The 23,549-nt window shown below is 35.9% G+C and overlaps 1 protein-coding gene across 1 annotated transcript in view; it reads left to right on the top strand.

Moving 5' to 3' along the window:
- LOC106665528 (protein turtle) overlaps positions 1-23,549 on the top strand; it is a 284,176-nt gene that overhangs the window by 213,193 nt on the left and 47,434 nt on the right. The window contains exon 4 of the mRNA XM_014391999.2: positions 19,799-19,902. Coding sequence (XP_014247485.1) covers positions 19,845-19,902 — 58 coding nt within the window. The 5' untranslated portion in view covers positions 19,799-19,844. The remainder of the gene's footprint in view (positions 1-19,798; positions 19,903-23,549) is intronic.

Genomic DNA, 23,549 nt, shown 5'->3' with positions numbered 1-23,549 from the left:
ATCTTAATATACAGAACAAAAGCAGATATCTATCAGTACTTTATACAGTAAAACAGATGTTTCCTCGAAAAATCGTAATGTATTAATAAAAAAAAAAGTTTGGCTTAAATGAATGGTTCTTGCTTAATTTTGACCAAAAACATTTTTGCTTTGCTTTAATGTAATATGACAAAGTTTGCCTGGTGAATATCACAAAGTTCAAAATGTAATTTAAAAATAAGCTTGCAAAATTACAATTTGTTCTTCCTCAGGATGAGGTGTATATCATCACAATTGAGTTTAAATTAAAATTTTTGACTTCGATTGAACTTAAGAAAAATTTTAGATAATACATGGTTTGTTTTTTCGTACTATCATGATTGGCGATCGATAATGTAACTACAAAGGGGCTATTTTCAAGCTCTACAGCAAATCTAAACGTGCAAGGTTTGACCGTCATATTTCAGCCCTTCCTCTAGAAAAGTTCGGGGATGCTTAAAGAATATACGAGGGAGGAAATTTCCAGGTAATTCATGCAGTTTAAAGGAGGGTGTATGCTGGAACATAAAGGGCGGGTTATGGCAAAAACGTGACATCGTGAGAGACAAAAAAAAGACTCAAGATCTAAATTCAGAACAACAGCCGAAGGTAGTCGCGTCGAGCCATCAAGTCGTTCAATTGCCCGACTGCAATTTAGTTTTGTAAATTCACTCTTGTGCGAACATTACAAACCATTGTCAAAATATGCTGGCACTCGTTGAGTTCAACAAACAGTTCTTTATTTGATACTTTGACGTTTTACTGAAAGAAAAACGGGTTTTTCTAAGTGTTTCCTACATTCATTTCTACACCATTCGTGCCCCAATTAGCTACAGTAAATTACCAACCGAATTAATCATCGTGACAGTTATTTTGGGCAAATCTTGAAAAATAACTTAACCTGATTTTTTTCTCCTCACAGCTAGCAATAACCAGCAGACAAACATTCACGGAAGATGATTTAAAGCCGATATACGGACGAGCACAAACAACGAGGTGGTAAGTCAATAAATATTTCCCCGAACGTTGAAATGGCCGCCTTTCATCACAATCACATGGAAAAAATCAATTAAACAACGAGTTCTCTCAGGCTGAAGCCTAAAAACGAACATTTTGTTTTATTATTAAATTGACGGAAGAGGAAAATATCTAATGGTAAATTTTCAAAACGCGTATCTTCGACATCGGCAATTTGATCATTGATTGAAATTCATTCTCGCTGTATAAAAGTCAATGATAATTAAATTTTTAGTGATCTTAGTAGTATTCACTTTGAATAAATTAGAATTTTTTTATTATAGAAAATGTCAGCCTTTCAACCCCCTAGTATTTCGCAGCAAACGCTTTTCTTGCGATTTGAACCTTTTTTACTTTTCATTAATTTCTTTCTGTATATGTATATATATATATATAGAGACTTTAGCAAATCCATAGGTCCCACTTCATGGGGAGCTGACCGTGCGAACGTTTTAAGTTTGTAGAGAAGTATAATACGATCTAGAATCGATTATGGCTGCAATGCATATGGTTCAGCATCAGAAAGTAAGCTCAATTGTTTAAACCCAATTCAAAACACTTACTTACGATTAGCTACAGGGGCCTTTCGATTTAACGAACAGGCGATAGTTTCTTAATACTAATTTTTTTGTTAAAATCATCATCATCTCCACTAGATCCTTTGAATGATTTATTTCCAAATAAAAACATCATATCTCTTGAAAACTATGATAATAGTAAAAAGAAACATTTCGCTGTACGCACATCTTTATTTTTACACAGTCAAACCAACAACAGTCCAGCATTACAAACTATCTCTATCTCTACATCTCCTCCCTGGCTCTCACCAAAACCTAATTGTCAGCTACAGATCGCTAATCTCAAAAAAGAAAACACCCCACCACATGTATACAAACAAAAACTTTTAGAAATCCAAGCGAACCTAAGTTAGCATTTACTGATGGGTCGAAAAGTTCAAATGGAGAAGGAGCTGCTGCCCTACCTCCGATGATAGGAAATATATTTTCTCTCTTTCTCCGATGTGCAGCAATTTTAGTGTTGAGCTGGTGACAATAAATAAATGTATAGATATAATTTCCCCAAGAAGTAAAACGTTATTAATATGTTCTGGCTCTCTCTCCGTTTTGCCAGCAAGGACCAATCCTTTCACACATAGCTATCTCATCTAGGATATATTCGTGGCATTAAAATGTCTTTCTCAGAGAGTACTGGGGTTGTTTTCTTATGGGTTCCAGGTCACAGCGGCATCGCTGGAAATGAAATTGCGGATGGGGCAGCCAGAGAGGCAGCTAGTAAGAGAAGTTCAAGGTGTCGACTATATTTCACATATGAAATCACAAATTTGGTCTCGATGGGAAAAAGACTGGCACAATGTTGGGGAAAATAAGCTTAGAGAAAAACCTGATGTTTAAACCTTGGCATAGTTCAATTAGGACTTACCGTAGGAAGGAAGTAATACTCACTGGGATTAAGAATTGGACATTGTAGGATCTAATGCCTAGAGAACAACCCCCGGTCTGTCTTTATTGCACTGAGATTATTAGAACGAAACATATTATTCTGCACTGTCCAATCTATCCAGCCTACAGACACCACGTCTCTTATCCGTAAACCCTATATCACATACTATGAGACGATCCAGATTCCATAGACCAACTTTTTCAATATCTTAAGGCTGCTGATTTAATGAACAAGATATAAGGTAGATATTGGGTTGTCCGGAAAATAATGCAGGATTTTAAGNTATATATATATAGTGTAATTGACTTGTCACACCCAGGAGGTAAGGAAGAGAAGCCGACAGTATTGTGGAAATTGGTTTATGGTTATGTTAGGGGGTCATGAGGCCAATGTCTTTTGAATTAATGTGTAAGTTGCGGAATGAAATTCAGATCAGGTCCCTCTAGGTTAATGAGTAGAAAGAAGCGTTCATGATATAACCAAGATTTGTGATTGAAAAGTTTGGATTTTGCATGTTTGAAGGTTTGTCTAATCCCGCAATCTCGACTCGGTATAACATATTGCTCTAACTAGTGTTTTGTATGTTGCTGGTTTTGTTGTATAAACTATGGATAGGTCCAGGTTGGGATCTGAGTTGTCCGCAACGTTTCTTCCTTCGTTAATTGAAAGTAAGTGCGCTACAGAACGTTATAATGAGGTACCTCCTCGGTTTTGAGCTGCTCCCACTGGTAAAATGGGATTAGACTGTGAGTAGATGGCTATATCAGCTATGTAAACTGTGAGCAAGATTGGTCCTAATATATGGCCTTGTGCAACGCCGATCTAGATAAGCAACATCTGAAAATTCAGTCCCACTTTTCACTTTAAAGCATCAATCAAAGAAGGAGGACTTCAGGATGAGATAGTCGGAGTGGAAGTGGAAACTTTTTAGTTTTAAAAGTAAACCGGGGTGCCCAACTCTGCCAAATGCATATGTGACTGTACATGCTGAGCAAAATAATAACGTAGGAGGTTTACAAGGGGCCGACAAACAACTGGGATCAACGCTGCTGACCAATATATTTGAAATATTATCATCGCAACTCCCTTCTGACAAAAGTCCTTAGCTTGTCTCCTGATTCGTCACTAACAATATCATTTGATCTCTCATCGAAACTGAAAACATGGAGGGCCTAATATATTGTGGGTAATACCGGTTCATCTCTCTGAAACACTGTTTGGTATTCCATTACGCCAAGCCTATAAGACAGCCTCCATCACTAAATTTGTATTGCAATGTAGGATTTCCAGACAATGTTATCCGTCTCCTTTGCCAAAGACTTCAGACATATGTTGAACCAACTATTTCCTGCAGCTTGCGCAGTTACTTTTTGGCTTCTTCCTTATCATTCGAGAAGTGATGAAGCGTTCTCAGGTAAATACGGCGCGCTAATGACTTTTCGATCGAAAGTTCAAAAAACAGTGATTGGGTACGCGATTGATAAACAAGATAAAAAATAAATAACGGCTTGTTTTTTATCTTCAACTAATAATGTAAAAAACCCAAGACTATCACTGTTTGTTATGCTTTTTATTTCTTATTTGGAGAAATACTGGAATGTGATAGGAAAAAGACCGCAAACGCGCTATGAGCTAATTTTCCAATGATCAAATAAAAATTTTTTTTTTGAAACACCAGAAAAGAGTAATGTTGCTATTCAAGAATAATAAAGACAAGGCAAGAATTATATTCTGAATATGGAAATTCTACATGTTTTCTAAAAAACACGATTCTACAATTTACCAAATTTACGAGCTGTTTGTTATAGTGTTAAAAGAAAGAGTGAGAAGGTAAAACAAGAAGTAAAAATGAACGAATAAACGGTCTGCAAAAATAGTTAACTGTCGAAAAAAGGTCCAATTTGACGCCGAACATCCGCATCTTTTTAGGACTCGGTGGATATACGGCGACGTGGGTTTTTTCCTTCTACTCCGACAATCATGAAATGCTACAATCAAAAAATTTATGCTTGACATAAACACCACAACAGGGCCCTGCAGGAAAATGGCTGAAGTACTCCCCCTTCCTTGGTGAATGTTAACAACGCATGCTTTTTGTAAAAAAATAAATAAAAAGAATGCCAGCGTCCGACTGCTGGTTATTATATTACATATTATATTCCATATTACCTTCAACCGTACTAATAAAATTACATATAGATATTTTAGAACGGCATAATGATGATTCACAGATTCGTTGTTCGTATTAAGAAATTATTATTTCTATTTTGCTTATTTTCAGACCTTTTTAAAAGGTGATTAGAGAAATTTTCTGTCTAAGCGTTTCGGCATCCTATAATATTTTCAAGTAGTTTATTTCTGATAAACATTTTAATTTGACATTATTATTTTTCTTAATTAGATATTATATTTTGACATTGTTGTTTTTCAATTCACTAATTTCGTGGTCCGCTTGACCAATTAATATCTTACAATTAATTAATGTTTTTATCTCAACTAAAAACCTTAATTAATTGTTGTTTTTATTGAAAATGATGATTTTATTGTTATTTTTATTAAATCCATTAGAGTTCATGGTTCGATTGACCAATTAACTTCTTTCAATTAATTAAAATTTATGTATGAAATGTATGTATGAAAAATGGCAAAAAGGAAGGAAAATTCGAAAGGTGGGTTGAGATGGGAAGTTGGTGTCCGAGTGGATCGAAGTCACGATAGCTCAACTGATAGAGCAGCGGCGTATTTAGCCGAAGGTCGTGGGTTCGAATCCCGCTCGTGACACTGACTTTTTTTTATCACAACTAATACCTTACATAAAGTTTAATTAATTGAAAGAAGTTATTTTTATTTATGATTTTGCCCATGTAAGCGCCTTAGAATCTCGATATCTTGTAATTAGCCAAACTACATGAAATACAACCGTCGGTCAAATAGTGCGCCATGGATGAAATGGTAAAAAAGACCCATCGGCGGATAGGCCACACCAGGCTGACGTAGTCCGAAAAATGTACTATCGCCTGTTCGCTACTTCACGTAACTTTTAAAGCTCAGTAGTGAATGTAAGAAGAAGATCATTCAATACTTGTAGATATTCAATAACGGCATATAGGGAGTCCTTTCGTACATAATTGGAAATTTTAGCGAACGTATTTATTAGCGTGAACTTGGAGTATACAGTTTGCTGATTTATATAAATTCAATTTTGCACACGCATGTACATTAGCGCACATGTGAATTGAGCTTATATACTTCTCGCAGTCTCCAGCAATTACAAATTTTGTAATTTACAATAAATTACCGGCAAAACACGTTTTCGTTTTTGCAAAGGTCTTTGTAGGTGTAAATACTTTCAACTGGTAGAAGAAAAGCCGCAAGATCTTACACCAAGGATCAGTCGGCAAGGCTATTGAGGTTGATTATCAACCTGAAGCTGGCCAGTGATTTATAAAGATAGAAAAGCACAATCGGTCTACTCATGTCGAGGTGCAGAATGCCTTGTAGCCACCTCTTTTATCTATATCCTCCTATTCCGGTATGTTAAGGGGTATTCACGATGTTTACGCTCCCTTTTCTTAGCATGTTAAACGTTAATTTTTCCGTAATGCTGAGTGGCGATTGGTACAACCAAAAATACAGCTATAACAGTCCTTGAAGGCTTCTTGTTGTTTTGTGTTAAATTGTAAGATGCCAGAAATTAATAAAAAAGGAAAATTAAACAACTCTTCCATTCAAAATGCTATCTATGCACTCGAAAAGTACTAACAAATGATACGTTTCAATTCGTACCGACATTCCTAACTTGTATCCTAAGGTGTAACAGCCTAAAACTTTATAGGATATGTGATATATCTATTATGAATGAGAGTTTAAGGACAGGTCAGAAATTAACGAAAGAAATGTATTAGTTCGATTTAATTAATACGTATTTAAGAATGAAAATACATGTAAACCAAAAACAGCTGTTAAATGCTTGGCTGCCTTGTTGCCTAAGCCCTAACGGATAATGTGACTACATTTTCGACATAACTTCTAACCTTGGCCCTGGCCTGTTAGATCAAGCAATGTTAACTAGCCGATTCTTAGTCAACGTCATCATTTTTCTCGATTTAGCAGGGCTTAACAGAATTAACAGGGTTAACACTAAGATCGTGAATACCCCTAATAGTTTATATTGTTTTCCAGTGATATTGTATGAAATGAAATGCATTGATAATTAAATAGAACTTTGTATGACTTTCTCTGCTTTATTTATGACTTACTTATATAAACTGTTCAATACACATGCTCCTGACATTTATTGTATTAATGAAATTTATTTAATACTTGATGATAAATGAATAAGCGTGATAAAAGTTTTGCCTAGCCCAATGAAATTAAAAGCGACGATTAAACCCTTAAGCGTTTGATAGATGATCTGAAGTTTTAATCTTTTTTTTACGTTGTCCAAAATAAAAAAGTTTATTGGGAACAATTACCTTGATTTATTGCTTAATTTACAAACATAGGGATTTTGTCATAAATGACACAGTGATTGCTGTTATTCTCCGTGTGTTTCCAATTGTCGTATAAGATAAGGTTGCGATTCCGTTTCCTCCTCCTTTTCAACCTTTCCTTCCGGGAGGCGAAACAGCAAATTCGAGAAGGAAGGAACGACGAGGGGTGGAAAAAGATGTATTACGCCATTAAAATCGATTCAAATGCAGAAGACGTTTGTCACGATCCCGACCGGTCGAGAGATAAGGGCAAATCTCCTCGGCGAGATTTATCACGTGAAATTCGTAGTAAAAAAAAATATATTAAAAAAAGATTGAAGCAATAAAAACGGAAACGGTTCCGAGTCATAATGAGTTTAGGCCGAGGCAAGGGCATAAACCGGCCTCAGGCGTTTAGTCTAAACAAAAATAAAAACGGTTAAAGTAAACGGAATAAGGCGTGGAAATATTAAAATTTAAGTTTTCATTCTGCGGATATTAAAATACAACGGATGCTAAAATTTGCAACGTGACCTCTCAGCTTTATCTATAAAACCCATGATTATTTTAACTTTTAAGTCCATCCAGGCTATTAATTTCCCCTTTTACTATCTTAACTCTTTCCAGACAGGTTTACGTCGTGTCGGACGCTTATTTATATTTTATTCAAGCTCAGCAATTTTTCTAGATGTTACAGAGGCATTTGACAACGAGTGGCACCAGGTCGACTTTTGAAAAAAGTATCCTTCCTTACAATTACTATCCCATCCTGAAGTACTTCCTCTCAGATAACTGGAGGATTTTTTTAGACATCAAGCCCATCAACGCCGGCGTTCTCCAAGGGAGTATTCAACGACCAATCCTCTACAGAGTCTACACCGCTGACATACCTACACAACCTAACATCAAATCATGAACTTTTCGGATGACACCGGAATTCTCTTCTCACATTCATTATCCTTGCACCAAAAGCAACCCAAATTTACGGAGACTTCATATCTGACTTGTGCACTCGGTGTAACATCAATCCAAATAAACAAAAGAACGGGCACGTGACACTTTGACTCTTAGAAAAAGTACCTGCCCACCAGTGCACATATACACTGTAATTATCAAACCAAATCGTTACCTTGAGTTCTACTTGGATAGCAGTTTTACATGTAACTCATACTTAAAACAAAAAAGACAAGGACTTAACCGAAGATAAGGACTGAACCGAAGATAAGGACAACTCAGACGCCTACTTGGACCCAAAGCTACAATGAGTAAGACCAAACCCACATAATAAATTAACGATATACAGGACCCTAATAAGAACGATTTGGACTTACAAAGTCGGTGGAGTTCAGCTAAGCCATTCAACATCCAACCAATCCTTTCAATTAAGTCACTAACCAAACCATTCACAAAGACCTAGACATCCCATTCGTGATAGACATGATCTAAACACGATTCCACGACTATCACCCCAATCTCTCCTTTCTCAGCAATCCACTAGGTAAATCTCTCTCATCAACGTCCCACTCTAACAATCTTCCACGGCCCCTACAAAGACAGTGGCCTCGTGACCTAACACAACCCTAAACCATTCTACCAACAATCCTAAACACTCATAGTTCCATTAATAGCCGGTTCTTCTCCTTCATGGTCGAACACGTTCCTGTCAAATTGTTATAAGTTTTATTGGTCACTGCCAACATATTGTTAAATGTATCTATGTTCTTACTGAAAGAAATAAAAAAAATTATCGTTGTTGGAAAAATACTCAGATCAGAAAGGTATACACAAGGTGTGTTGGGGCTGATGTGCGGCTCCAGGGAGAGAATGTGGTCGTGTCAAAGATTTGACAGCTGCCATCTTTGCCTCCCTCAGTCTCGCTTGTCTCCTGTTGCATTTCAAACAGTATAAGCCATCGCATGAAGTGAGGTGCGTCGGCTGACAAAGCCAAAGTGATGAGAGCTTTTAAAAGCGAAAATATATCAGGAAGATAAGTACTCGTGAAAAATAAAGAGTTCAAATCGATTGACATGTTATAGGTTGAATAAAATAACTATGGTGTTTATTTATTCCTTGCGTTTCTTTTCATTTTTTGTACAGATCCATTTTCGCCTTGTCTATATGAGATGATGTTATATTGACATTTTGTTCAACAGAATCTGTAAATTTTGACAAGAACGAACAATTATAAATTTGAAAGGGTGCTCGTAGAAATTTGGGAAAAGAAAGATCGTCATATTTATTTATAATAAGATAACCAAGGCGAACTCCGTGAGAAAGGCGAAAATTGATCATTAGATAAATTATTATTGGTCACAGTGTTATTTGCCCTGAGGGGTTCATTAAACGAAAACCTCAACTGATTTAATTGTTCGATTAAAATCAGCTATCTTCCCTTGAGGATCTGTCATACCTGAAGTATTGACTTTGAAAAACCTTTAGGTTGACACACGGCAATTTTTAAGTACAAATCTTGTATTCCCTTTCCCCACTGGATTTGGGTTTTTGTGGTTGTCAAAACGTGTAATGTGACCTGTAATAATCCACGGCAGCTGGCGGAAGCAGAACCTAAGACAGCTGCTCCCTCTGTTAATTAAAAAACAATAACTCCCTTTCAATTTGTCTTCACATAACATTGGATTGAGAACAAAGGGATTTCTATTATTATAGTTCACGGACGATGGGGAATAAATTGGTTGAAAAATTAGCCGCTTGCTTTCTGTGATAATCGAGCAATTTTAGATTCTGCGTTCTGTAAATTTATATGTTGCGTTTTATCTCTAAACATCTACATTTTAATGCCTATGGTAAATATGTATTACGAGTTTTTTTATTATATGGCCGACAACGCTTGACAATAATTAGCCTTTATTTTAACAATACTACCCGATAAATAATTTTACCTTATTTTATATTGTAAAAACAATCTTGTCCTCCAATGTATATCAGCAAAGGAGGTACCCACTTACATCCTAGTCAAATACTAATACTTAGACAGCACACTGGCATGGAATCTCTACAAACGATTTAAGAGACCTAAGAAAAGAAGACTTAAGATTGAAATCTGTTTGACTGTCAAAACTCAACTTTATACAAGACGTTACCGCTACTTTGGACATACGGAACTGTGGGGTCAATCCATTCAAATTCCAGGCATCCAATTTTTCCAATCAGAAGTCCTCAGACAAATTGTCAAAGCTCTCTTTCCCCTCTTCCAAAAGTTCCAAACCAAGCTTTTAATCCATCCTGACCGTATAGCCCAAGGTTTATGTACACTTTCCTATCCTGAGAACCCGCCCACCGCCACAAACGAATGGTCCGAGACCTCACATTGTGAGCCAGCGTTGATTGTGTTTCTAAAATATTGATAATCTACCACGTCCATAAGTCCGGGAATCCTTTTCCAAAATTTTAACTGTCACAAAAAGGACATAACCAGGGATAAGAGTCAACCAAAACAGTCTTGTATAAACGTACCTATACTATAGATTATCACGAAGTAGGTATGATGATAATGGTGATGAGATGGATACCAGGAAGGTTTAGTATGCTCGCAGGCTTTTCGCTTATTGTTCTTTTCCTAGGTCCTTAGTTGATCCTTCTTTTAATAAGGTTAAGATTAACAAAAGGGACTGAGATAAGTCGTATTTCGAGAACATTGACTGTCATTGTTGTAGATCTTTTGTCCGTGTCTTCTTGGGACTTCTAGGTTATGTCTTTATTGAGGGATGCGTGTTAGTTACCCTGAGTTTCCCTGGCCAACTGTAGGAATTTTTGCCAGTTTCGGAGAGAGTTCTTTAATTTATTATAACGCTCTGTTTTGTTTTGTTTTGTTTGTTTGTTTTTTATTGGCCCATTCCGAGATGGAGAATTCTATCTTGTTATCCCAATGAACTTTTATAGGCTATGGGCTTTTAAATGGTCTTGCAGATCCTCCGTTTAGTTTATCAGAATTTCATAATACCCTGGAACCCAGGTTTTTTCAAGTTATTGTTTTCCCAGATTTTAGAAATTTTGGATGCATTCATTGACTATGTAGCTTTTTACGTGATAATGTTGTTAGGGTTGATTTTCTAAACTTCCTATTGCAGGACTATCGTTTGTATGTATTTAACTTGAATGGCTGTACTTTCCTAATAAGTTTGATTTCATTGCACATAATATACTTGTCCCCGATCCTGAAGGGTTTTGGAATAAGTATAATATATAATCATATTATAAGTATAATAATCATCTCATAAGTATAATATATAATCGTATTTGGTTTTTTCCTGATTTGTTCATCTCATTTTTAGTTGCAAAGGATGTTTCCGGGATCATGTAACTAGAACCCATTTCTAGGAATGGGTGTCTAATTTTTTTATTATTACTGCATATTCAAAATGTTAAGTGATCATCCAAATTATTTATTTTAGGAGTCTGTATGAGCTTTTCCTGGGTTCTTCTTGTTTATATCATTCCAATAGTGGTAGGTGTAATAAATACTTCGTTCAAGTCATTATATGAGATCGCACGGCATCGCTTGCTTGGATGCACTCGCAGTGCAAACAAGTCGCACGCTGATCCATGCAAAGTAAATGGCAGCTATTTTCTATAACTGTTGGAACCGAAAAATTCTGGTAGATAGAAATAAGAAAACTGTACATACCCTTAGTGCACCCTAGTGAGTTTATGGCATGGACAACTAATAATACACACTACATTAATTTTCCATCATTTGTTTTAAATTTTGATTAATATCCAGTGGATGAAATAAGAATAATTGTGATTGGAAGAGGGAAAAAAATCGTTGGAATGTTATCTGATTGGCTTACATATGTGGCGAATGAGTGGAAACCGTGTCTCCTTGCCAAAAACTGTATCTTCTCACGATAACCCTTTAAAAATAGCCAGGTTGAGTGGCATTATTTTTTGTAAATCACGCTTTTTACATTTCAGATAGCGTGTAAACCATTCCAAAACTTCCTTACCTGAAAACTAGAAACAAATGAGTTTTTCTGAAATTGCGTCTTGTCCCACGTTTAAAAAAAAGGGTTAGCGATTGAAACAATATATATATATATTGCTCTCTCTATATATAGAGAGAGTTTTGTTAAAACCGTGTTATTTAATATTATGAATTCTCTATGAACATGGAAAATTGATGTTACTCTGACATGCAGAAACAACGATCGATAAGGATAATAAATTGAAAATATATATTATGCAGATTTTTTTAAGTTTAGGATTGGAAGTGGGATGTTTAAATGTAAAAAAGAAAATAACGTTTGTGAGTGTTAGTTTTTGTAATGGTGATGAAAAAAGATAGCCGGTCGACCCGGGCATCGCGTGTATTTTCATCGTTAAGTCACCTTTGAGCTCTTCCCACTGTTTACCGTTCGGGAATTAACGCGCTACCATATGCAAAGCAAATAGCTTTGTCCGCATTTCCACATATTTTCTTTCCAAAGCGGACAATTCGCTCGGGGGAAAGGGCGTTTTATCCAGTTTGTTTGTACTTCTCGCCCCGTTTACTTAACGCTCTGGTATTAGGCGGATAATCAAACCGTTCTTTCATAACTCACCGTCGGGGGGAAAAAACCTACAGTAAAAGGACAATAACGAACACGCTCGATAATTAAGGCCCTATCGAGGGGAAGAAAAGTATGATATTCCAACGCTAAGGAGAAAAATAAATTCTCACATGTGACACGCGAAGGCGATAAACCTCTAAACCTACATGGTACCAATTAATTTTAAAAAACAAGGATTAAAAAAATATTTTTTATACATAAAAATTGATAAATTGATTCAAAACACCATTTATGAGACTTGTGTAAAGTTGTTGGTAACAGGCAAACAGCTTACTTTTTAACCAATCACCTGGAATTTCTCCCTTGAGTACTGCCAGGGTTCATTATATGCCTAATATCGTCTATAAAATCAGTCGAGAGTTGTCTTCATGACCATTTACTTTATGATCATATACTATTTACATGTTTCTTTCCACAACATTTTTTTGATCTGATTTTTCACTTTGTAAGCTTTGAATTATATGTATTTGAAGCAGCTATTGCTTTCTATCTGCTGTTATACTCCATTTTCTATTGAATAATTCAAGAAGTTTTCAAAACTGCCCTTATTCGCTGAAGTGACGCGTGGGGTCATTGATCTAAACCCAATATTCTGCACATGAAATTTTATTCGTAGTTTAAAATTAGTGGCTTTCATTTACAGTTCTTGTTTATCTAACTGTAATTATACTCGATTTCCCTCCAAATTAACCCACCCAATTCAAAACTTTCTAAAATATTTTCCAACTTCGCCGAGGTGTCGCATGGGATCATTAAAAGCCCAATATTCTTTCTTATATGTAATGTTATTAGTAATTCTCACTTATTTGTCATATATCCATCTGCTGTTATACTTGATTTTCTGCCAAGTCAGTTCGAGACTTTATCAAATATGTTCTAACTTTAGGCAAGTATCGCATGGGATTATTCTAATCCCAATATGAAATTTGAACGATCATTTATAATTAATTGCTTTTCATTATGAGCTGTAGTTAATCAATCTGCACTTATAGTCGATTTCATTTCGGGTCAATTCCCGAGGCCAACACTATACACAATATGTAACCTTATGAATATGTTTCAATCTTACTTGCATTTTTATGAGTGCTGATCAATCTGCAGTTACATTTGCTGTCATCAAGACTTTTTGAAATCTGTCCTAAATCTTTGTAAGTGTCTCATGGATTAATACTAAGCACAGTATGTAATTTTATACTAGTTATTTAATCAGTTTACGATTATTGTCGGTCCATTATGAGCTGTTGTTGATTTACTTCCACGTTCGAATATTTTTTAAATAAATTAACTTCTGAATCAGTTCAGTCTAAATTCGCTGAATATCACGTGGGATCATACTAAGCCAATACACAATATGAACATCGAATTAAAATTTTAAAACTGCGAAAAACTAGAAAATGCAGCTATGATAGACTAAAGAAAATCCGTAGAACTTGAAAGATAAGAAAGCGTTTTATTCAATACAAACGTCAATATAACTCTAATTTGGTAGTAAAAAAAGTCAACTCAAGGAAGGAAACTTATGATTATTGCTTTCTTGAATAGACTAATTTCGCCGTCCTTTTACCTCCTTCCAACCATAAATTAAGGGATTAAGATAGAAATCGAGTTGTAAAACTTGATCTAAGAAGGGGATTTCTAGGATGAAAATCAGAAGGAGGGCCATTAGTTGATTGCCAACAGTAACAATTGGACATCCGAAGGCCATTAAAGGCTCGTGCTTGATTTTATGAGTAAACAAGCCAACTGCTGCGACTTGAAAGATGTTTCATTTAGGTTTATTTCATGATTCCAATTTGATTGTTAAATTAGTTTTTTTGTTATTTTTATTGGTATCACATACGCGGGAACACACACGTTAAGGGGTGTAATTTAAAATTAAGAAACTTTCTTTTTCGCCTTTGTTTCTTTTAAAGGGAGTCCGCCTCGTCGACCCCCTGAATAATTGCACTTTTGAGCATTTTGCGGCCTCTTTAATCATAAGCTCGCCCTCCGGCATCTTAAAGTAAAACCATTTTAGCCCCTTTTAAGTATAAGCCCGTCTTTTTATATTTTCGTTTTTTATTTAGCATTTTCACTCGGCTTTCGGCATCTTTAGTCATTAATGGAGAAAATGTCCTAAGTCGCTCCACGGGCAAACAAAATGTTATTCTGTTTTTACACCGAGGTCCGAAGGTCAATTAATATCTTTACCGTAAAAATTAGGGTGCAAGATCGGGTAAACAGACTTTTTAAGCTTTTCACCTAAAACCATTGATGAAAATAAGCGGTCCAAAACAAACCATCTGTCGACATAATAAATACCGCTAAATTTAGTTTTTATTTTTGACTTTTATTTCGAATTTATTATTAATATTCTAATGCACAATGGCAGGATGAATCCTTTGTGACATGACGGTTATTTTCACCACGAATAAATCCAGTGGGCAGCTATCGTTATTACTATAATAAAATAGTTAAAAATATTTTTCATTTACAACTGCGATTGCTATGTTCCTTTGGTCTTCCACCGATATTTAGCCTTAATTAAGTTTTAGAAAACGTGTTGTGATGATTAGTGGCCGTTAGTCGATGATCATCCGGAAATCGTGAGATGCGGTAGTGGTGACATAGGTTTTAGAAAAGCCTTTCCTTTATCGTGTCAACGTTTCGATCTTTATTGAGATCATTTTCAGGGATGATGTTTTTCTATAACCTATGTCACACCAAACCGCATCTCACGATTTCCGAAAAATCATTTTTAGAAAACATTGAAGGTCATGTTCAATCTTTTTTTGGCCTTATAACAACCATAAATAGTTCCAGCCTATACCTTTACAAAAATAAATCAACTTTTTTCATTGTCTATAATAAATTCAGCTGATCTTGCAACTACGCGTATCTAATTATCAGGAAATTCTGTTCCTCTGATTTTTAAACTTAAAATGAGGAGCTATAGTTATTAGTCCAATAAAATTGCAGATTTGCTTGAAGTTTATTTGCTGTTTTGGTATTGTATCAACAGTATAGCAATAGCTATCAATTCAAAAACTGATAAATCATTTTCATTATCTACATTAATTTCCCCTGGTTGTTGTAACAAAGAATGAGTTACGTTCCTCTAGTCTTGTAACATAATGTGTGCAGCTATCGTCCTTAGTAATAGAACTAACGACTGTTCATCTCCAGTCAATTAATATTTTAATATGTTAAACAAAGATGTGGTGGTGTACAAATTAGTTTAAACACCGAACTACCAGAACGAAGAAAAAATTATCAATTTTGATCGTATTTCCTGTCAAAACATGGATGTCTTTTGCAATGTGAAGATTAGTTTTCTGTGTTCAATAAAACCTCCGTTCTGTATTTAAAAACTTTGTAGTCGCCCGATGATATTATTGAAGTATCGATAATAGTGCGTCGGCCGCCTGGCCTCGCTGATTTCCTTTCTGTGGTACGTTTTGGCGATATGCCATCATCGATTAAGACATGAGTAGTGTTGAGAATCACGGATTTCAAAATCTTTTGGGAAAAAGATGAAAAAAATAAAGGTTAATACCGTTCACCTACTTATAAAAGGAAATGGGATTGCTAAAAAACGATCCAGTTTTATATGCTAATTTTCTATCAATAAAATCCATAAACAAAGGAAGTCCTTACGAAAAAGAGGAAATCCTATCAGACTCTTCTGTAAGCGTTAGAAGTCCGATAAAAATAAACACCCATCACTTATCATTTAGTGAAATCCATTTGATAAGTGTCGCAAAAGTCAAATGGGTAGCGATTTCATTTAAGTCCGGACGTTTCTGAGAGTTTTGTCAAAAAAGCATTTTCACCGCGACGCCTACTCCTCTGCCGGCGCCCTTTACCCTCGTCACGGGCAAATGTATTTCCAATAAGTTGCCCTCTCTTCTCAAAGTGCTGTTGAACCCCCTTTCGCCCAACCCCTTTACCAAAACCCCGCTTCTCGATTCGTTTGAACAAGAGCGAAAGGTCAAGTAGTCGGGACGACTGGAAATCCTGTCGAAAAAAGCAGGAGAGGCTCCCACTCCATTTTAAAATGCGTTTTTTTTTCTACAAAGCTGATATTTATCATTTTGCACTTTATTTCAAACCCTTTTAGACGTTACCAATTGTTTTTGCAAAAACCAACATTTACTCGATAACAAGCCTTTCCTGTCGATAATGGATTGGAGGAAGATGCTCTGCTGGCATTTTTAAAGTTCGATTATTATTATTAATTTTTCAAAGAATTCCATACTTATATACTTCTATTTTTTAATTATGAAGATTTGGATGAAGATCAGCTGTTCTAAACTCAGCGGAACTTGTTAAAAAAAAGGTCTTTGACTTCTTAACACTAACACGTCTTTGTTATTATATCAACTGAAAGACAAAATAGTTATCAACTAAATGAACTATATGTTTTTATTTGGTTCAATTAATCAAACTAATTACTTTAATTATTATACAATGTAAAGTAGAGTTGAAAAATTAGTGTCCCGTGCAGGACTTGAACCCGGCTCTTTTACCATTTGAGCTATGGTCTCTCCTCTAGACACAGCTAATATATAGGCCGCTTGTGACACTAATTTTTCAATAAAACTATTCTTTGCATAATAATAAAAGATAATTATGTTCGTTGCTTTGACTGTAAATATACCCACTGCTATATATTTTGGCAGTCAATATGACAATAATTCTATTTTAAAAAAAGAAAAAAAAACAGTCAAATTGTAGGGACTAATATTTTTCGCTCATTAATTCTTTGCCCTTCCATTCATTCTGAAAAGAAGGGCGTGAATCACAGTTACCCCCAGTTTGTCCTCATCCTTTTGAGAGGTTCCCCGTCCCTGTTCCCCTTCCCTACGCATCTTGGAAACTTTACTCTACCCGGCCTTTTTACAGGGCCGTAAATCCGTATTATTGTCGTAATCCGGCTTATTGCGTCGAGTGTCATTACGAAGAGGCCGGTACACAAAAACGCGCCTCGGCCCGCACTCGGTCTCGCCGTTTACACGACAGTTTCTCGCTCGTTCTCCCGCCCCTAAAACGACGGGGTGAAGCTCGTGGATCAAAAACGAAAATAACTTTTTTTTATTGATTTTTACTTTGAAAAACAATTACAATAGTAAAAATCCTGTATGAACAAAATTGACATGAAAAACATGTGAGGAGAACTCACCCAGTGGTGAGCCTCCTTTACACGAAATAAATATTGACCATTTTTTTAATTTTCTTCGTCGCTATGTGGACATCAAGTGGCCACCGGCATTTGTCGACAGGGAGGATTATCTGGGGTGATAGAGGAATTGAGCTGTCTGGCAGGCATTGGGATATATGAAAAGCGATTGATGGAATTTTTTGTAATAGCTTTTCGCTACTTCTGGAAGAAAGGGAACATTAAGTTCTCGGCGTAGGGCAAAGTACATAATAATACATAATAAGGAAGGTTAACTATTTATCGTAGGACTTTTAGTAGTATTGGAGTTGGAATGCTTAGTTGCCCACCAGCGTTCGTTGCCATAAGTCCACAGCTAACTTTAAACTTCGGTAAATACACAAGGTCGTGAAATCATAGCAATCGAACACTTCGCCTAAAAAATAAAAATATGAGCACGTTCCAGGACGATTGCTATTTTCTCTTACAGTCATGAAGGCCCCTTGAGGCCTTATCCTCACATGGGTATAAAGGCAAAAAGAGTATGGAATTGTGTGGAAACCCTGGTAGAAATCAATACATCAATGGCCTGACTCTTGCATGACTCCCTGCGCATTCGGAACATAGATACAATGAGAAAGTGGACATATTTGCCAGAAACGTAACCATTATGAGGCTCTGAACCCTATTGTGGTCTATCACCTTCCCACAAAAAAGGATACATCCAAAAATGGCTCCACAGGGCTGACGTAGTGCGAAGCGTAGTGACAAAGTGATGAGCTGTGGCCTGCTCGCGGCTTCAAACAATTTTTAAAAGACAATAGTGAATTTAATAAAAAGTTCATTTGATACTTATGTATACTCAATATCTGCAAATAGGGAGCCCATTCTAATGTTGGCTGAAATAAAATGTTTAATTTGAGCGGATGTAATTATTAGCGTGAACGTTGAAGTATGTTGTTTGCTGATTGCTGATTTACATAAACTCAAATTTGCACATGTATGTACATATGTGAACAAGTGTACATAATTGAGCCTAAAACCTCTCGCAGTCCACCGGCAAATCAAATTGTATAATTTTTAATAAATTATCGGCAGAGCTCGAGAGTTGACCACTTCGGGTATTGGCACATTCATAGAGCCATTGGACAAAGGCAAGACTTTCAAAGAAATTACGGGAAGGTAACGTAAACTAAAAGTAAAGGTAAACGACAACAGAACCAGGATTCTCGTAGGACTTAAACAGGCCCATGCACTAGATAGAAATACAGACAGAAAGAACACAAAGTACTGCCATGAAGAAGAGGGTATATGCAGGTGCAGATTCTTTCAACTAGGAGAGGAAAAGCCGCAAGATCCTACACCAAGGCTATGGAGGTTGAGGTCAACCTGATGAAGGCCAGTGAGCTGTAAAAACAAAAAAAAAAAGATACATAGAAGAGCACAATAGACTTAGTCTGATCGAATTTCGGAAGGCCTAGTGGCCGCCTCATATATCCCTATCCCTAACCATGGTTGTTGAAAAATGATGATGAAATTCGTCAAAAATAGTAAAATATCAATTTTTTTATCAAACAGGCCACTTTAAGCCTTATTTATTTAATATATTTCTGTCTTAAAGGGCTTTGAGAAAAATGGCGAACATTAAGATATGGAATGGTCGGGTAAGCTGAAAACAAACTCCATAACCGATTGAGTCGGTAATTGCGTTGACTGGGACAAAAACAGCGATTTGAAGTTGTTTATCGCTGGCGTTGTCAAGTGGATTATAGAGGGTTTCTCTTAAAGTAAAAAAATTAGGTCCGATTTTACCAATTACTATGATTGTTCAAATGAGACTTCAACCCAGGCCATAAAACGTCGTCGGAACGAGGTTGTTCCACGCTATCGCAACCACTACAGCCAAGCAATGATTCAAACAAAAAGAGCCACATATTCGGATTGTTCCCTGATTTATTGTTCGAAACAGTTTTTCTTTTTCAAAAACCTATTTTTCAGGCTCAGGTCTCGTAAATCTGCCAACGTGAATGTAAATCAATCGTCAAACTTCGAACGAGACCTCGACTGCTGTTAATACCAATTTTTTAAACAATTTAATTAATGAGTGTTTTTGTCTGTTTCAGATAGTGATGGTGGGAGGAGGCGGGGAGTGACTATGGGAACACAGGGATGGGAATGCAGGCAGTCCTCCATCCTCTGGTCATCATCTTCATAGCTACCGTACACAGTCAGTGTCATTTCAAACATATAATCTTATTGTTCTTGTCTTACAAACGAAAAAGCGATAAACTTTCACCGTAGAGATATCGATCGAACAATTTTAGTTTTCACAGGCTTGTCAGTCCCTTCGAGTTTTTTTCCCCTAGGTCCGACGTCGGAAGGTAGACGTTTCAGCTGGTCAAAATGGTTTGTATATTTAGACGGTCATTTGTATGATCTGTCATCCACGGTGATATGATGATAACAATCGTGTTAGCAGCTCAATTTTGCCCAACCCGCCATATTCGTTGTCACCTCGCTTTCGCACTTGTCAAACCTTCGAATGGTATTCTACATTAATTTATTTCTAGCTATCTTTGATTAGTAGCTGAATATGTTCGATAATTATTAAATATGTTCTGAAAGCTATAGAGTAACGTTTAATTGATGTAATTATCATATACGCGATTATGAAAGCCCATGAAAGCCTTTGAAATCACCAAATTGTTTATCTAAGCAGCCAAAAGATGCAGTAAAATTTTTAGAATCTAATGTACGTTTCTTCTGAAGAATTCTTCACCAGGTTAGGTTCATCTGCATTAAATACCGCTTAGAATAATACAAATGACAAAAAATTATAGAATGAAGTCAACAGGAAATTATTTACGGATTTATGAACAGAAACAATTATAAGACAAAAATAAGGTCATCTGTACAGTTACACATATAATTTACACCTAACGTTTCGTTTAACTTGTCCGATCTTTAATTAGTTTATTTTTGGCTATGCATTTTGTGTCTCAGGTTCCACTTTAAACATAAGACCTTATTACAACTAAATGTTAAAATGACTGAAAATGTCAAAATTAAAAGAAGACGAATCCTTTTGAAGAATTCAAACCTTACGCAAAGAAAACATTAACAAATGTCCTGGACCTCATAGCCCTACCTTTCATACACGATTTCTTTTAAATACATTAATTATTTTTTTAAGCCCGAAATGTATGGCCAAAATCAATTAATTGTTGGAGAAGTTCAATTAAATACTTAAATATGATTAAATCAAACATCCAAGGAAAACAAGGAACTGGAAATAATGATAATTTTTCAAGTGGATAAGCTAGATAACAATAAAAAATATTTCGAACCTCACAGTAATCCTTCCTTTTCTAAGAGTACAAGGATCGGCCTACTCCGACTATTACCCTCTGGGAGCGGGAGTAGCTCAGGGTATATGGACTTCCCCTAAAAGCACATATCCCAACTTCATCCCGTTTCAACAACAAAAATTTACAATCTACAAGACAATATTAAAACCAATCTAGAGATATATGCTAGAACTGTGGAACACCGCAAAAATTCCAACATTCAAAGAATACAATCCTTCCAATCCAAATTTAGAACCATAGCCACACTAACTACGTCTCAACATCACTCTTCACAATGACCTCAAAATCCCTTCCTTGCAAAAAAATAACCGCCAAAACATTTTCTACATTCCACACCAAACTCTACTCCACCCCCATCGAATTGCCCAATCCAGAAATCGCCTTTATAATCCCACCAGACGACCGAAAAATGGCCTCGCGACCTACTAAACGAGGAGAAGCCTCGCTTATAGTTGGGATAACAATAAGTTTTTTTAACCCCCATCGCGACACATGATCAATGCCAAACTAACTCGTTATAAAATGCATATAAGGTTGCAGATCCTAATAAATATATTAAATTAAAACAAAACTTTTGTTTATGATTGCATTTATATGTATTATTTTTTTAAGCCCCGAAGCGTTACCCATATTAATATTTTTAATTAATATTTCGAGAAGTCAAATAAATACCTAACTATTTTTAAATAACAACAAAGGAAAACTAGGTGCTTTTTATAACGATCATAATTTCAAAAGACCATTTTCAACAAAAATACAAAATAACCCTCTTCTACTTAGGGGGGGAACTTTGTGAAAAAAAGTCAAGAACTAACATCTAAGCATTATTAGTGAAATGTCACAATGTGTCACAAATAAAAATATAATTTTGCCATCTATATCTGTTGACAAAACAGCAATCAGGATCCATTTATTGTCACGCGATCGGGGCTTAAATCAAGTAAATAAGTTCTTGATTTGTAATGGTTTGTGTTTTAAATTTATATATAACAGGCCGAAGTGTCAATTACGTGGTCACAAATTGCAGAGAATAATTTACTATTTTTTTAATATGTTGGGAACTTGATTAAGAATTATAAAAATTCACTACCGCCTAAATAGATCTATTGTCGAACCCCTGTAAATTATAGGCATACTTTGGAAAGGGCAGTTTTTCTTATAAGACTAGGTTCCTTGTGCCTCTTCGCGCACCTATTTTGATGTTTGCCTTACCGAAGTGGCAGTACAAAGGATATGTGTCGATATCTCTGGTTCTCATGACCAGTCGTCATGTTTTCGTCTCAGCTTTACTCATATGCTTTAGATGATACTTAAGAGGGCAGTAGCCGGTATAGAGGTAATTCTATAAATTACCTAAAATTCTGCCTGCTGAGAGTGAGAAGGTCCTTCGCTTGCTTTTAAAGATTTATAAATCTCATAGTTGATATCATACCTATCCAGTGATTGATTTTTTCTTTCTCAAGCCATTTTTCCAGTCCGACCTAAGCACACATTATGGTGACAGTATTAGTTCTCATCCCAGGATGAGAGGGTTGTACCTTTTTTTGGCTAGATGGTTAAACCTATTCATTTCCTTCTACGCTTCATGTCCAGGAACCCACATTAATGTAATCTTGTTTTTCCTCCAGAATTATTAGACAATTTAAGCACTCCCAGATAAGTTTGGAGTTGAAAGCATAGGCTTTTAGTGCCTTTATGAATAACTAGATATCTGAGAATATGTTAATCTGTTCACGTATCATATTTTTCTTTAGTAATTTTTGTGCAATTCTTGTACAAAACACGTTTTGCTTGGGTATAATTCGGCCCTTTTATCCCAGCACTTACTCCTTGTTTCATCTTTGATCGATTGGTGGGTACGATTAATTATTTAATATTCGAGGTAAAACAAGTACTTCATGATAAGCCTATAACATAGAGCTTTTTCTTTTTCTTAGTTATGATACATTTCATACTTATAAAGATCGACTTGAATTTTGTCTTTGTTTGTACAGCATTAAACAAAAACAAATAGACTATGTCTTAATGTCCACAGTACGTCGAACAATATAGATTGATGACTTTAGTTTTGCGAGAGGAATTGGTGACAACTGTCTTTTTGCAAGTTTATTCCTTCATTAACTAAACTTCCAGTTTCTTGAGCAATATTGAGATGGCTTTTAATTAATTAAATTTAACTTTGGGTACTGCCAAATTGCTAAAGTGAAAGACTCGACTCGTAGTCCCCGCGTTCGTGGGTTCCATCCCACCTATACCCCTGGCATTTTCTTTCCCGTTGCCCTCCCCCAAAAAACATGATATATACCTACGTAGTACCTAATATGTAAAAACATAAAGTCATTAAAAGTTGATTTTATTTTATACAGATTTTTTGTTAGTGTGTGGGTTCCCTTCGGCACCGATTAGGTGAAGGGTACTTAAACAACCAGCGCTTTATTTCTCACTCGATCCATAAATCATGAGCTGATATTATTTTTGAGTACGTTGGTCAGGCCGAACGATTCAA

This window comes from Cimex lectularius, unplaced genomic scaffold (assembly GCF_000648675.2).
Source record: "Cimex lectularius strain Harlan isolate CLEC.00 unplaced genomic scaffold, Clec_2.1 scaffold296, whole genome shotgun sequence".
NCBI lineage: Eukaryota > Metazoa > Arthropoda > Insecta > Hemiptera > Cimicidae > Cimex > Cimex lectularius.
This window is presented reverse-complemented; position numbering and strand designations above follow the sequence as displayed.